This window comes from Cebus imitator, unplaced genomic scaffold, assembly GCF_001604975.1.
Source record: "Cebus imitator isolate Cc_AM_T3 unplaced genomic scaffold, Cebus_imitator-1.0 Scaffold81, whole genome shotgun sequence".
Classification (NCBI taxonomy): Eukaryota; Metazoa; Chordata; class Mammalia; order Primates; family Cebidae; genus Cebus; species Cebus imitator.
In genome coordinates, this window is record NW_016107396.1 from 729859 (window position 1) to 746817 (window position 16959).

Sequence of the window (16959 nt, forward strand, 5' to 3'; positions counted from 1 at the left end):
CATAGTTGTTTATATTTTTTTAATTTTCTGCAATAGGTAGTATTTTTATAACAAGGGGAAAATATTATAAGCTCTCAATACAAATATTTCAGAACTAGAAAGAACCCATCTAATCCAATCCCTCATATTATGGTTAAGGCAACTGAAAGTCAAAAAGAGAGTAATTGTTCAAAGATCACACAGCAAATTATTCTTTTGACTCAAGTTTAGACTCTTTACATGATCCCTGTCTCTGAAGACCTTTGCTTGAATCATTACATAACACTCAACATTCTTAGAAAGTTTCTAAGAGATAACAAATGTATAAATACTTATATATGTCAACATTCTTCTCATTTATCTTTTTGCTGATTAGTAAGGTATTTAAATAAATCATGTACATGTAGAGTTGTTTCCTGCTTATTTCAAAATAATAATTCAAAAGTAGGTAAGACCAACAGAGTCTATTCATACTGCTCCTAAACCACCCCATTCTCACATGAATATTTCATTCACCTGTTTCCTCCTCTCCCAGAGATTCTAATCGAAGTGGTGCTGCTGGGTGGCACTTTACAGGAGGCTAGTGTGTTTGGATGATGAAGTATTATGGAATAAACTCTGTGCCAAGGACATTTAACCTGATTTAACATCACCTGAAAAAGCATTGGTATAAGATTCCTTTGTTTTGGTTTTGTGTCAAAGTGTACTGTTGATTATTGAGAAAGGACTGCAGTGGAAACTCTGAATTGAAGAGTTCCTTTGATGGTGCGATGGAAAGCATCATCTACATGATATTCTGATAGACGGATGGCTGAATTGGAAAAACAACTGAATGTTATCAGGTAACAGCAAAGACAGAAGATTGGCAAGGCTCAGGCAATAAAGAGCAATTAAAGGACAAGCCAGTGCAGAATAAAGGAAGGCAATTAAATTATAAGCAACAAACGAGAGCACAGGCAGGTTCCTGAAAGATGGAGACTGCACATGTGGAGGGAGGAGACTATGCAGTGTTCCGTGCACGCAAGAGCAATGGGGCTACTTGGACCAATGTGCTGCTGAGGTTCATGGATGGAAAAGGGCCCAATGCAACCAGCGGTAACACCAGTTCAACCCAATGCAACCACAGTTGAGAGCATGGAGGACCACTGAGTTTTTTCATTTTGTTTTATGTTTCTAATCATAACATCATGTATGAAGTCCATGGCACAGCGAGGGTTAACTAGAATTCCCAGCTACAGAAATTCCAGGTGCGTTGCCTTCTGTACCGTCTCACGGCCTTATGGAGTGCTGATCCTCAAACTTAATTGTGGAGACAAACCTCTGAGGATCTACAAAAATGCAGATCTTGGTTTGGTAGGTCTGGGGTGGAGCCCAAGATTCTGCATTTCTTACAAGTTCTAATGCTGATACGCCAGTCTGCAGACCACACTTTAGGTACTAAGGATGTAAAGTGCCTTCTAAGTAAGGAAAAATAAAAAATTCACAGTCACATTGAAGCTCATCAACAGTAATAAGAAAAACAACCACTTATTCAGGGCACATTATGCACTATTTTGTACACGTTATATTGATTTACTTCTCATAACACACTCTGATATAATTTTGTCTCTATGCCATAGTTGTGGAAGCTGATACTTAGGAAACTCTTTTGTCTATATTCAAACAGCTAGTAATAGTGCCAGGATTTAAACCTGATTTTGTTTGACTCCAAAACTATTCACCAATAAACCACACAGATGAGATTAACAGAATTATTAATTTTATGATCTTGAAAAATCCCCAAAATTTCTCTGAGCCATAATTTTTCATCTCTAACATGGGGACGGATAATGGCAGAGCTGTGGTTTGGACCAATGAGGTAGGAGATGTAGAAGTATTTTGAAATCTATAAAAGAATGTAAAGATACAATCATTGTAACTACGTTTTCACTCTCCTCTCCCTAGTTCTTGAGTGTTTGTCTGCAGGTTCTAGCAGAGCAGTGCAGCTACTCATGTACCCTTGACCAAAGACTGGTCCTCATCTATTGGAGATGGTCACCCTCTTCAACTGAGCGCACATCTTTGGGAGGGACACACGTGGAGCAGTGAGGGAGGACAGGGACACCCGCCTAGCCAGCCAGATCAGCCAACTCAGCCCTGGTGATCAATGGGGTGATAGATGTCAAAGCCAGATCACCCTCACATCCCCTAGTTCTTAAAAATATTACTGAATGTACATCTTTCCTAAAAGCCTATGTTCACAAAATTTTTCTTATCAGGATCCCATTATACTTCTAAAAATTACTGACAACCCTAAGATGCCTTTTCAGATGACTATGGACATTCTTCTTAAAAACCATACCAAAATTCTAAAAGTATGAATTTCTTAAATGGCCAGTTGCTCTGAAGCAGAGAATGGGGGCAAGATGGTTTACCTCTCAAATGGACAAGTGTTAGACAGCTGGAGTCAGTCTCCATGGAGATTATCTTGGATAACGGATTTCTTCTGGGGAATAGCTGAGTTTGTGGATTTTGCTTTTGAAAACTCTGCTTCAGCAAGATATGAAAAAAAGCAGCAGCTATGGAAACTCATCTGATTCCAGATATGATGATGAAAGAGGGCCACCAGAATGGGTAGAATCAATCATCGGCAAGGTCCCAGTCCTCCTCTAATGGCTGGTGGATGAGAAAGGAAAATGTCTATTCCAAGAAGCAGACAACTGGACATGTGCATTCACAGCAGAAGGAAACCATCAATAAGTGGAGGGCCGGCCATGCTGGAGCAGTAGATTAATATGGGTGTCTAAATAAGGAACGCTTTGTGTCCTCACAAATGAATGAGGTCATGCTGGGAATTCCCTCTGCAGGGAACTGGCTGACTGACATGTAGTTCCATAAATGCACATGTCTATCGCATTATCTTTTCTGTATAGTTTATTAAAGTATTAATATTTACTTATTTCAATAAGTAAATATTTTAGGTTGCAAAATGGACTCCTCATCTTCATATTAAATTCACAAAAAAAAAACTGAATCTGAAGAAAAAAACAAAAGGCTGTGTATTTAGCACTGTTAGTGTCACCTTTTCAACTTCAGAAACACTGTTCATTGGTAATTTGTTCTCATTTATTAATCACCTCGTATTTGTTTCGATAGTATGCATATATCTGTGCTCCTGAAATAATTTTTATCTTTAATATATTTGTCTTATAAAAAAAAATTATGGCATAAAAATGGAAAAGACGTTACTGAACTTTTCATACTGTTACATTAAAATTTTTTAGTCTATCTTGCACTTTGAATGGAAATTATACCAATGCATAATTTTGTAATATCATCGACTTGTCCTTTGGAAACATTGGTTCACTGAGCTCTATCATTCTTCCAAATGTTAATGCATGTCATTAAACAACATTAAAAAAAACACATTCCTCACTGTCTTCATCAATTTTGTGTAAGAATCAGGAAGCTGTGACACTCAAATGGCACAAACAAGTTTTACGAAATCTAATTTCTGCTTGGAACCTCAGATTTTATCATAGACAACTGACAGCGTCATTGGTTTTCCTTGAAGAGACAAGCTAACATCACTCATTTTTGAGAAAACGTGCCAAATAAATAAGTCTAAATAAAAAGTTTGTCAGTTCTTTCAAATAAAAATGGCGTTCCTTGAAAAAAATTAGCTAGTTCAGCTTGCAACTTAAACAACTGCACAGCTGCTTTTCCTCTAGAACAGTTCTTCAATATGCAGTAGATTTGCTACACCCATACTTCCAATTGTGTCACACAGAATATAAAATGGGTAATCTAGGTTTGAGATTATTAAATCTGCTTCACCAAGGACATTTTTATTGCTTCATCTAAGGTGTTCTTTTTAGTGAAATGGCTTTTTTTTTTTTAATTACAAGTGCATGACTTGTACAATCGGTGCCACTGGAATAACTCCTGCTAAGGTGCATCACTCCTTCAATACCACGGTATAAAAGTCAACACAGTGATAGGGCAAATAATGTCTTAATCTTGTTGTTACAGTAATTTTGAACGTAAGGTCCCCTTGAAAGCTTCTTCAGAGGCCAAATGCTGTATGGCTCCTGCCTGTAATCCCAGCACTTTGGAAGGCCAAGGCAGGTGGATCACCTGAGGCCAGGAGTTGGAGACCAGCCTGATCAACGTGGCCATAACACGTCTCTACTAAAAACACAAACATTAGCAGGGCATGATGGTGCACACTTGTAATTCCAGCTACTCGGGAAGCTGAGGCATGAGAATGGCTTGAACTGGGGAGGTGGAGGTTGCAATGAGCTGAGATCACACCACTGTACTCCAGCCTGGATGACAGACTGAGACTCTGTCTCAAAAACAAAAACAATCAAAAGCCTCTTCAGGTACCCCCAGGGATCCCTGGGTCACACTTTGAGAACTGCTGCCTTAAATATTTTAGCTCAAATTTTGTGCTGTGTTGTCTTTTGCTTATAAATATATCCAGAGTCTATACCCCAAGAATGGTAAATAAAAATAATAAATAAATAAGTAAATCCAGAGTCACTCCACAGCTTCTGCACAGCAAAAGAAACAGTCATTAGAGTGAATCAGCAATCAACAGAATGGGAAAAAATTTTTGCAAACTACCCATCTGACAAAGGGCTGATATCCAGAATCTACAAAGAACTAAAACAGATTTACAAGAAAAAAACAAACAAGCCCATTCAAAAGTGGGCGAAGGATATGAACACACACTTTACAAAAGAAGACATACATGAGGCCAACAAACATATGAAAAAATGCTCATCATCACTGGTCATTAGAGAAATGCAAATCAAAACTACATTGAGATACCATCTCATGCCAGTTAGAATGGCGATCATTAAAAAATCTGGAGACAACAGATGCTGGAAAGAATGTGGAGAAACAAGAATACTTTTACACTGTTGGTGGGAGTGTAAATTAGTTCAACCATTGTGGAAGACAGTGTAGCGATTCCTCAAGGACCTAGAAATAGAAATTCCATTTGACCCAGCAATCCCATTACTGGGTATATATCCAAAGGATTATAAATCGTTCTACTATAAGGACACATGCACACGAACGTTCATTGCAGCACTGTTTACAATAGCAAAGACCTGGAACCAACCCAAATGCCCATCGATGATAGACTGGACAGGGAAAATGTGGCACATATACACCATGAAATATTACGCAGCCATCAAAAACGATGAGTTTGTGTCCTTTGTAGGGACACGGATGAACCTGGAAACCATCATTCTCAGCAAACTGACACAAGAACAGAAAATCAAACACCACATGTTCTCACTCATAGATGGGTGTTGAACAATGAGAACACATGGACACAGGGAGGGGAGCATCACACACTGGGGGTCTGCCGGGGGGAAATAGGGGAGGGACAGTGGGGGGTGGGGAGCTGGGGAGAGATAGCATGGGGAGAAATGCCAGATATATGTGATGGGGAGGAAGGCAGCAAATCACACTGCCACGTGTGTGACTATGCAACAATCTTGCATGTTCTTCACATGCACCCCAAAACCTAAAATGCAATAAAAAAAAGAATAAAAATAAAAAAATAAAAATAAATCCAGAGTCACTAAAAAATACTCTTGACCAATGAGACTTTATTTGAAAAAAATTTCATGATGGTTATATCTATTTTACTACACAAGTTATTATGTAACATCATAAAAAACCACTGATTTTCTTTTCAGTTCTCTCTCTAACCATAAGAGATCACAGGCCCTAGATGGTTCATCAAGACCCCCCAGATGCTTGCTAATGTCAGAAAAAAAAAGCTTTCTAAGGGGGAGGAGGGTTGGGAAACACACCTTTAGGAACAAGCTGCTTTCTCAAAAATATTCACCTGAAAACCAAGATAGGGTGATTTTTTTTTAAGACTCTCAGATCACACCTGTGATAGAATGTTTGCCAGCTAAGTCTGTGCAAAGTCCTGAAATAATGGTGAGAAAATGGTCAATCCATAAATGAGATATACTTGTGACAATTCACTTCCTCCAAAATGACTTTCTTATATGTATACATATAAAATATAGATATGTACACATACACATATATGTATATAATATGGAGAACATGTGTGTGTACATGCGTGTGTGTGTATATATATATATATATATATATATATATGGAGAGAGGGAGGGAGAGGGAGTAAGGGAAAGAAAAAGAGAAGGAGTAAGGGAAAGAAAAAGAGAGGGAGAGATAAAGAGAGATTGAGAGGGTGAAAGAAAGAGAGAGACATGGGATCTCAGTATATTGCCCAGGCTGATCTTAAATTCTGGCCTCAAGTGATCCTCCTGCCTTGGCCCCCTTTAGAGGCATGAGCCAACTCACCCAGCCCAAAATGACTTTCCATCACAACTCTCTGTTTTTCTATTCTACTGCATTTAAAAATAAGCCAAGAAAGAAACTCAAACTAAGAAGAAAAACACAATTTCCCAAAAGTATACATACTTTGGAAGTTCACAGAAACAGTTGATTATTAGTTTCACATTAATAAAATGCACTAATTTTGGTTTCCACTAATTTTGGAATCTAGTCACTGAACTACCAAAGACACACACTACATCTCACTATAGAGGCATCATCACACCAGAAATTTCTTACACATTGTTATATTGAACCGGGCAACAGAGAGTTGGAAACCCAACAGCGGGCCAAGCTTGATGACTAGGATATAACACTGAGTAAATGAATGGGATGGCATTAGCTATTAGTCCATGATAAAAATCTGTAATTAAAAGTCCTTCCAGTTAACATGATAGTCTATTACTTACTAATGGTGTGGCTTCTGCCTATAAATTTGGCCCACTCTTTCTAGAAGTGGAGTAAATGAACCACCTACATCTGAATAACCTGAGGTACTTGTTAAAAAGTACAGATTCTTTGGGTCCATTCCAAATCGAATAAACCATACTAGATCTAATATGGAGCCTAAAAATCTCTGTCTTTAACACTTCCCAGGTGGTTTTTATGCACAATAACGTTTTCATGAAAACCTGGCTGAATCCCTGACTGAGCCTCAGCTTCCTTATCTGTAAAGCAGAATTGACTGTCACCACACTTTCCTATTTCACAGTTGTGGAGTATTGAGGATCAATCAAAAATATATGAGAAAATGCTTTTTAAAACTGCCAAGTGCTACATAAATGATTATAATCATCTAAACTTCTACCATTTACCTTTCTACCAACTCTTCTTCTAAAAACTAAAAGTAAAAAAAAGGTAAGAATAATTTTTCAAAGACACTACAGATATTACCTTAATTGTAACTAAATCTCAGATAACTAAAATACTCAGAAAATAGAGTCCTCTCGTTAATATTTAACTGAATGTGCTGGTCACTCTTTTGAAAAACCTTAAATGTGTTACTACACTGTCTTTCCTTGGTAAATGCTTAACTTAGTTTTTATCTGATAAGAAACTTTTGAGTTGGGTCATAATTTTGAATATTTATGCTTAGAAGAGTAATCTATGTTCTGCCTTGAGTTCATTTGCTAAAAGTTTTCTTGTTTATTTTTTCTTGTTGGGGGATATTTTATGGTTGATGGAGGCATGTTTATTTTAACCAAAAGCAGATCTCTAATTACAAGTTGTATTCTAAAAGCTTATTTGTTCCTAAGTTGTCTGGAACTTAAAATGCCTCTTCCCCTAGCAAGAAAAAAAAGAAGTTATGAATCATGATAAAGTTCTCTGGCTTGTTAAAAAAAAAAAAAAAAAAAAAAAAGGCCATAATATAGATGAAATATACTTGCTGTATCTTAAATATCACACAAATATCTTACCATGGTATTCATCAAACTAAAAAGCAAAATTGAATATGAAACTATTTCATTTGCCTTTAATATTTCTACTTAAGGCAAAGAGTCAGCTGGATGAAGATGAAAACCTGATAGAGCCAGGTGCAACGGCTCAAACCTGTGACCTCAGCACTTTGGGAAGCCAAGGTGGGCAGATCACTTGAGGTCAAGAGTTCAAGAACAGCTTGTCCAATGTGGTAAAACCCTGTCTCTACTAGAACACACACACACACACACACACACAAATTAGCCAGGTGTGGTGGTGTGTGCCTGTAATCCCAGCTACTCGGGAGGCTGAAGCAAGAGAATCACTTGAAACTGGGAGGCGGACGGAGGTGGCAGTGAGCCAAGTTCATACCACTGCACTTCAGCCGCGCAACAGAGCAAAACTCCGTCTCAAAAAAAAAAAAAATCTGATAGATGAAAATTTCTGTTCTAGAAAGGGTAACGGCCCCAGTTCTTTATCATACAGAACACATAAGGTCTCTCAATGTGACCACCAGGGATTTTCTTCAGAGTTATGATTGAGCAGGAGATGACAAAACTGAGTGTCCAAAGTTAACTAAACAAGTGAAACAGAAGAGAAATGAGCAAAATGTTTTTGAAACAGTAGCTGCCTATCCCTGAGAAAAAGACTACATGGAGTAGAAACAGCTGAGCTATAAATGGTGCCAGAGGAATACCAGAACATGATTCAAGGCACAAGAAGGGAAGTGATGGGAAAGCAATGCTGAAGAGTGCGCCATCTACAAGAATCACAAAGACTGAACTCGGGTGTGGCAGCAAAGTTACCAAAATCAAAGAGGCCTTGGGGACAGTGAAGGAGTAAAGGAGACTCTCGTTCATACAGGCCGACTGCCACACTTGGAGTGTTTGTACCTGAGGGAATATTCACTGACTAGATTTCTGATTCTAATCCAAGTTATCACCAAGGCACACCAAGAAGAGTGTGCCTCTTCTTAGGCACACTCACCTTAGTTGGGTACTTCTGTTCATTCGCTACCTCCTCCATCTCCCTATACCCAAATAAATGTATGTCTCAGTTTAAATCTTACACCTGAATTTACACCTAAGTGTCATCTCTATTTGGATTCCTGACCATCACAGGCCCCATGGGTCCCTGCTTGTGTGTTCAGTCTTCCCATCTTCCCCTTTTCCAAGGCAAAGTGTGGCTCAGTCTAACTAAAATGCAGGACGTTCGTCCAACCAATTAAAAGCTGATACTGAGTGCCAGGTACCACCTTCGGCCTAATAGTAAATACTTGGGTTCCTAGGAATCCTTTGTGCATTTTATTAGAACATGTGAAACAAACACCATAAGGGACACAGGGGACACTTCTCTGGCCTCTTAAGATGCGTTGGTTATTCTGAAATAAAATGTTAAACTACGGCTCGGGAGATAACACATTTTATAAACCAAAGAGTGATGTCAGCTCCAAGTCTGATTTAGAGCAGGGACTTAGCTTGAACATTCTTCCTTCTGTATTCTAGAGTTAAGATAATGGATTGTAAGGGAAGGAAAAGGAAGCTAACTGAATTATAATTTTTACTCCCAAATCTCAAATAATGCCAGCTTCTGACACTTACAATGAACTCTTTCAGAGCATATTCTCAGGGCAAATTGAATCTAGGCTCCTGGGTTGCATTCCTCAAACTTGGCCCAGATAAAACTCTCTACTTACATTAATTTTGCCTCAGTTTTTCTTCTTTAGGTCAGCAGGATTCACAGTGACTTCCCACCATTGCCTGGTGTTTTTCTCTAAAATCAGTGCTTGGTACCAGCATGAACCCATTGCATTCTCCATTTCTGAAGGTCCTACCACATGTTGTGGAGAGGAGGTCTCACCATGTTGTCCAGGTTGGTCTTGAACTCCTGGGCTCAAGCAATCCTCCCACATCAGCCTCCCAAAGTACTGGAATTTGAGGCATTAGCCACTATGCTCAGCCTGAAATCTTATCTTGTGTAGTTGAAGCTGATTGAGATAGGATGCATCAGCCTTTCCACTGTGCAAACCACACCCAGTCTTTCAGAGTGGAAGAATAAATAAATGGAATAATGAAAAGTCAATTGGCAAAGCTTACAGAAAGCTTTAACTTTCCCTGGCCTAAGGCTCTTCCATTTGTTTAACTTACATTACACCCTCAGCTTTCTCCCTTTCAAATAAGAATGCGAAAATCCTCCCACCTGGATGAAGGAGCTTATGAACCCGCTCTCCTGAAAAGTTGTAAACTAAAAATAAAATCCAAAGCCCTCAACCAACTGAACGGAACTGCTCTTGGCCAAGGAGACCCCAGAGAAACCTTAAAAACTCAGTTCTCAGTCAAAATAGGCAGAGAGGTCAAATGCACCTCATACTCCCTTCCTTTTGGAGTTTAGGCAAAACAATTGACCTGCATTAATGTTACAATAGAAATAAGACTGCAAAAAACAGTCTGTGGCAATAAGACATCAAGTTATAAACAAGACCTTAAGGCTATGCAAGGAGAAAGTTAAGTCATGTATGCAAACCATAATATTGCTATATAGCATGCTTAACTTACAAAATCCTTTTTTTCTTTTTTTTTTTTTGAGACAGAGTCTTGTTCTGTCACCCAGGCTGGAGTGCAATGGTGCAATCTTGGCTCCCTGCAACCTCCACCTCCCGAGCTCAAGTGGTTCTTCTGCCTCAGCCTCCCAAGTGGTTGGGACTACAGGCATGTGCTACCACATCCTGCTAATTTTTCTTTATTTTCAGTAGAGATGGGGTTTTACCATGTTGGTCAGGCTGGTCTCGAACTCCTGACCTTAAATGATCCCACCCGCCTCAGCCTCCCAAAGTGCTGGGATTACAGGCATGAGCCACCACACCCAGCCACAAAATCCCTTTCTATTGATTCTAAGTTTTAAACAGAGCCTTACCCCTTTAATCAATTGCAGATTAAAGGATCTCTGAATCACCAAGCTCGGTGGCTCATGCCTATAATCGTAGCACTTTGGGAGGCTGAGGTGGGTGGACTGCCTGAGCTCAGGAGCTTGAGGCCAGCCTGGGCAACATGGTGAAACCCCATCTCTACTAAAACACAAAAAAATAGCCAGGAGTGGCAGTGTGTGCCTGTAATCCCAGCTACTCGGGAAGACGAGACAGGAGAACTGCTAGAACCCAGGAAGGGGAGGCTGCCGTGGCTTGAGATCGCACCGTTGCACTCCACTCTGGGTGACAAAGCAAGACTGTCGTAAAAGAAAAAAAAAAGAATCTCTGAATACACTGAATAAATAACTGGTAAGCCCTTGCTCTAAGACATCCCACCTTTTCATATGGAATCAATGTACATACCTTTCATGTATTGATATATGTCTTCGCTAGCAACTCCTGCCTCCCTGAAATATATTTTAAAAAATGGTAAACCTGGCCAGGCGCGGTGGCTCACGCTTGTAATCCCAGCACTTTGGGACGGAGAGGCGGGTGATCACAAGGTCAAGAGATTGAGGCCATCCTGGTCAACATGGTAAAACACTGTCTCTACTGAAAACACAAAAATTAGCCGGGCATGGTGGCGCACGCCTGTAGTCCCAGCTACTAAGGAGGCTGAGGCAGGAGAATTGCTTGAACCCGAGAGGCGGAGGTTGCCGTGAGCGGAGATTGCGCCACTGCACTCCAGCCTGGGTAACAAGAGCGAAACTCCGTCTCGAAAAAAAAAAAAAATGGTAATCCAACTGCCTCAGGTGCATGTTCTCAGGACTCCTTGAGAATATGTTTCCCGGAACCACAGTCACTCATCTTGGCTCAGAATAAACCTCTTTAAAATATTTTACAGAGTTTGGTTTTCCCATTAACAAGGTGATATTCTTCATTATTGCCAAGGCCTTATAAGTTTCTCACTGAAAATTCTAAATTAATTAAGGATTCTTTTAACAGCAAACTCTCAGGAGACAAAAACATCAAAGATCATGGCCTCTAACCTGTAGATTGTGTTTAATGGAAAATGCCATGAAATAAAGGACTCTTTCCAATCACGTTAGATAAGACGGTATCAGGCTGCCCTGCCTGAGTGGACATCTTCCTCAGTAGAGATCTTCAGCACTTGGTTCTTTAGACCAGGACAACACGTGGATTAAAATATTCATTTGATTACCTTCAGGAATAGGAACACTTTTCATATTTGTGTTTCAAGTTGTTTTGTTGATAATTATCCTTATTTGTGTCATATTTTTTATTCTTTAATTGATTATGCTATGTATTTCTAGATATCTAAAGTCTACTACAAAATTCTATAACAAAAAAGTAATCAAAATAGCTAAATGTTTAGAACTGATCCAACATGACAACTCCAGCGTAAGTGAATGGCCTGAGATCCCACTCCTCTGTCCCTTTCTTGTTGAATCCAAACCCTGAATTGTTGCCAACCCATTCGGCCCTGAAATCTCAATAAGTTCTTAAGTTTTAGTACTTCTGCTCATTCCCTCTGACATGGGACAAGATTATCCAGAATGAGCCTTCCCAGCAACGTGGGACAAACTTACATCCAAAATGTTGATCCTCAGTATTTTCAGAAGAGAAAGATTTTATCAAAAGGAGGAAATGAGAAAGAAAAATTGCTCAGAGCAGTCTGAGAAATGCGAACTATGCAAAATTTATCAGGCCCTGAGAGACAGGAGCATGGGACATCAGTCACATCTCTGCACCCATTCCTAGGGGCAAATCTTTTAAAGTATTTTGTTCCTGACAGCTGCCTCACCCACTATCTTCATGTTTCTGGAATCTGTGCTACAAAGAGCAATGTATAGCCAACTAATAGCTTACTATTGTAACATAAATGCTTGATAAAAAACTTAGGAACTGCCTCTTCTTGTTTCCTTTAAAAACCCATTTGTAATTGCTACTAATAGGAGCATATACTCAGGGCAACTTGAATCTGTGCTCTTGGGTTGCAGTCTTCGAACTTGGGCCAAACAGACTCTCTACTTATATTTAAAAAAAAAAAAAAAAAAAAAGAACTCTTTCACTGAAACAGGAAAGTAGTCTTCAGTGACCACCACCCACACACAAAGCCCTTTACACATACACAGATACACAGATATATGTATTCATAAGTACAGCAGGTCACAAACACACACACAAAATAATGCTTTTGAGGAGCTAACTGGAGAATGTATTGCAATGTCGTTAAGAATTACATGATCCTCTAAAATCATGCCAAGTAACAAGAGGGATATTTAAACACATCTCCAAGTCAATGCAACATCTCAGCGGAAGTCTACATTTCAGTTCAAAACTTCATTTACAGCAAAGGAAAGGCACCTAATATTTAACATACCTACTGATCCATGTAGGGAACAATACTTGCTTTTCCCTCTTGCTGTTTTCCTCAGTTTGGCTCAATGCCTAGGCATAAGCATTCCCAGGGCCCAGGGCCAAAAGCCTCTAAAGCAGAGCTTGGTGACCCTCTCCTAGGATCAAACACCACACTGGGGAGAAGCCATGTTAGGACAGAATCCTTATTTCTTCACCCACTCTCACGCCTCTACATTTTAGTTTATCTGAGAAAACTGCAGAATAATGTAATTACATTGCCACTTCAGCATGACTGCCTCCACAAGGCAAGGCAACTGTTCTATTTATCCTGCTAAATTAAAACAGTGTAGCTGAGGACCACTGTGGTGGGCCTGTCCTAATCCCAACCCCAGGGTCCAATTAGTCCAATTCATTTCTGCAGCTTTATAAAGTGTGCTGAGGTTTAATCTGAAAAAAAAGGAATTCTATAATTGTAGCTCCTCTCTAGAAGACATGTCCCAGAGCTCTTTGATGATAATTGTCAGGTTCCTTTTGGGCCTTTTCCCTTTGGAGCCCATTATGTGGGAAAATTCTGGGGGTTATGAGGGTTGGGGAAGAAAGCACTGAAGTAGGGAAGAGAAGGAATAAGAGTTTGCAACTTCAGTTCAATCACTAAATAGCAATTTCAACAATAAAGGGTCTCACTGTGTCACCCAACCTGGAGAGCGGTAGCAAAATCACAGCTCACTGCAGCCTTAACTTTCCCTGGCTCAGGTGAATCTCCCATGTCAGCCTCCCAAGTAGCTGGGAATACAGACACATGCCACCATACCCAGCTAATTTTTGTATCTTTTGTAGAGATGGGGTTTCGTCATGTTGCCCAGGCTGGTCTCAAACTCCTGGACTCAAGCAATTGAACTGCCTCAGCCTCCCCAAGTGCCGGGATAATAGGTATGAGTCACTGCACCAGGTCTATTGGTGACATTTTATGTTAATATCTCACAGTGTTCCATCAAAAGATATAAAGTAAGAATTCTTTCCAATTCAATAGATGCAAAAGACCCCAATCAATGGAATAAAAAAGGTCCACGGTAGTCCTACTTGTGGAAATCAGTCCTAGGACACTTCCATGTCAAATGCCCAGAGTTGCATCATCAGACCATAACGGAATGCTGTTTGACCAGTTGACTGCAGTTCTCAAAGACTAGAAAGCTTGTTCCAAAAGTTGACCTTTGCTGATATCTGTTGTGGATGTATAAGTAAATGAGCAAGAACAATTTAAAAACTAAATTTTGCATTTAAAAACCTTTAAAGATTTGTAGGCATGTAAAAATGGTTTTGCACTGGAGTTACACACAGACTCCATGTACACTTATTGACTGACTACCTCATCATGAGTGAAACATCTGAAGGTATGGATACTAAAAAATTTAAGTGATCAGCTTGTAAAAGCTAAGGTCTTCCATTAACAAAATTTTAAAAAGGTGACTCAAGAGACTAAGTCCTTATCAATATCGTGTTATTACAGACTCAAACAGTGATACAATACAAGGTGCAAAATTTTATCTTGAGATGCAAACATCATGTGGCTCGGGATACTTATTCTTTGAACCTTAGGCTTCTTTGTAAATACAAAGTATATGACATCATCTCTTAAGTCGAGGAAGATTGATTCCTCAAAGTATTGTAGCATCTCCATGATATCCCAAAGATAGTGAAAATGGAAATGCATACAAAATGAAAGGAGACTTTAAAAATTAGAAGTTTTTCTACGAAGTATTGTTCACTCATACGTAAGTTCACTCATATTTTAGGGTACACTATACATAGAAATCTGTGATCTCCACTTAATACGATAAAAATGATTCCATTTCCTGGGGTTTCCAATTTACTTCCTCACACACATTTTTCAGCTTGATTCTCACAATAATCCCATGCAATGCACAAGGGAGTCAATGTTTCCATTTTAACACAGAAAAAAATTAGGTTTGGCGAGTGTTAGACCTCTAGGTGCAAGCCCGGACCCAGAAGTCTAAAGCCTTGCCTGGCTCTGCTAATCACCCCCACCCCCTGCCAGCATTCTCCATTCTCCCTGATCACCCAGTGGAGCTTCCCCCCAACCCAACATCAACCCACCCTGCCATTTTAACTGGTATTATGATAATGTGAATACTCCTCACCCCACCCTGCCATCTTAACTACTCTTAAGCCTTACTCCACTCGCCATTGTAACTGAACTTATGATGACACTCCTTGCCCCTACCCCCATCACTGTAACTAATCTTACTCCATAACACCCCTGCCCCCTACCCCAAAAATTTGCCCCAACCTATGAAACCAACTCCTATCCCACAGACCTTCGCTAAAGCCCTTTTCGACATAGCCCACCTGCACTCAGGTGAATAAACATCCACGTTGCTTACACAAAGCCCTTTTGGGGGGGTCTCTTCATTCAAAGCGCGCGTTTTAACAGGGGGAGTTAATGCAAGGTCTCAGCAATGAATAACAGCCAGGAATTCAGGCCTTCTCTCAATCAACACTTTCCATCATGAATTCACTATAAAAACGAATCCCCACATTTCATCAAGTTGACTGTGGGTCCTGCAACTGTCATAGCAAAACAGCAGAGGAGTAACAGGTAGCTTTTGTTAGCAACACAAACCGTGTGGCCTATGGTTAGAAGACAGGGTAAAGAATCATAAAGGTTTCTTCAGTCACATAACGTGAATATCCATGGAATTTCTGAGCAGCTGCAAGGAAATTCCAAAACGGAGCCAAAGGGAAAAAGTGTTCCCTAAAGTTCCTAATAAAACTTAAAGAGCTCTGCTAACTCTTCAACTGGAACCAGTTAACCCAAGTAAAGTCACGCATACAGCACTCAGAGCCCCTCAAAAGAAGCAACACATCGATGCACCTTCTTAAGACCAACAATTTTTCGCGTTTGTCATTTTTCTCCTCTAAAACCTCGTACTCTCCTGGGTCAGGGGGGGCGAGTATTTCTAAGGATGACCATTTTGGACGGCGAGCTTTCACAGGCATCCGCTATTCAAGTGAGAGTGAACCATCCCGCCCTACCAGGGTACCGGGCAGGGGCGGAGAGATAGAGCACTTGCAAAAGCTGCGGAGGAGCGCGCGGGCGAAGAGGCGCTCCCGGACCACGCCTCCCTCCGGGGCCCCGGGCAGACCGCGCGGCGGGCGCGGGAGCTCGGCGCCGCCCTCTCCGTCCTCCCAGCCCTCCCGGGCGCCCGGGCCTGGCCGCGCACCTACCAGCGAGAGCACTTTATAGGTGTTGGGGTCCTTGGCCGTGCGGGCGCGCGCCACCTTCTCCAGCGGCTCCTCCCCCACGTCCATGGGGGCCAGCAAGGACGCGGCCGCCTGCGGGTCCCCGGGCGCCTCGGCGGCGTGGCTGCGGCCCGGATCGCGGCCGTTCCCCGTGGGGCCCTCCCAGGGAGCGCGCCCGCCCTCGCCGCCGCGGCTCCCGCCCCCCGCGCAGCCGTCGCGCTCCATGGTGGCCCCGGGCGCTCCGAGCCCGCCGCCCGGCCGCGCCTTTAATAGGCCCGCGCCTCGCGCCCCGCCCCTCCCCGCCCCGCCGCGCCCGCCCCTCGCGGTCGGACCCTTGGCTCCCCGCCCTACGCCAGGCTCTCGCTGTCAGGGAACAGCGACTCAACGCCCCGGATTACTGGGCTTCCTGTCTGATTTCGGGCACTCTGCGTGTCGGTTATTTTGGGTCCCTTACGTGGGCGTGTCTTGAACTTCTCCCCCGCGAGCCGTCCCCTCCCCGCGTCGCGGCCACCCTCCCGACACTTGCAGGAATCGCCCTGCGTGGCCTCGCGGCGCGGCCCGGACTGAAATTGCAGCATGTGGTCTGCAGAGGGCATGAGATCATGGGGCCCCAAAATAGAGCGGGGAGGAGGAGAAGGATGCAG

At 41.6% G+C, this 16959-nt stretch overlaps 1 protein-coding gene and 1 pseudogene across 1 annotated transcript in view; one reads left to right on the forward strand and one right to left on the reverse strand.

Annotated features, from left to right (window-relative positions):
* ENPP1 (ectonucleotide pyrophosphatase/phosphodiesterase 1) overlaps nucleotides 1-16552 on the reverse strand; it is an 85001-nt gene extending 68449 nt beyond the window's left edge. Inside the window, exon 1 of the mRNA XM_017533236.2 lies at nucleotides 16301-16552. Within this exon, the coding sequence (XP_017388725.1) occupies nucleotides 16301-16540 (240 nt within the window). The 5' untranslated portion in view covers nucleotides 16541-16552. The remainder of the gene's footprint in view (nucleotides 1-16300) is intronic.
* On the forward strand, nucleotides 337-3895 carry LOC108307797 (annotated as a pseudogene).
* Nucleotides 16553-16959: the final 407 nt, after the last annotated feature.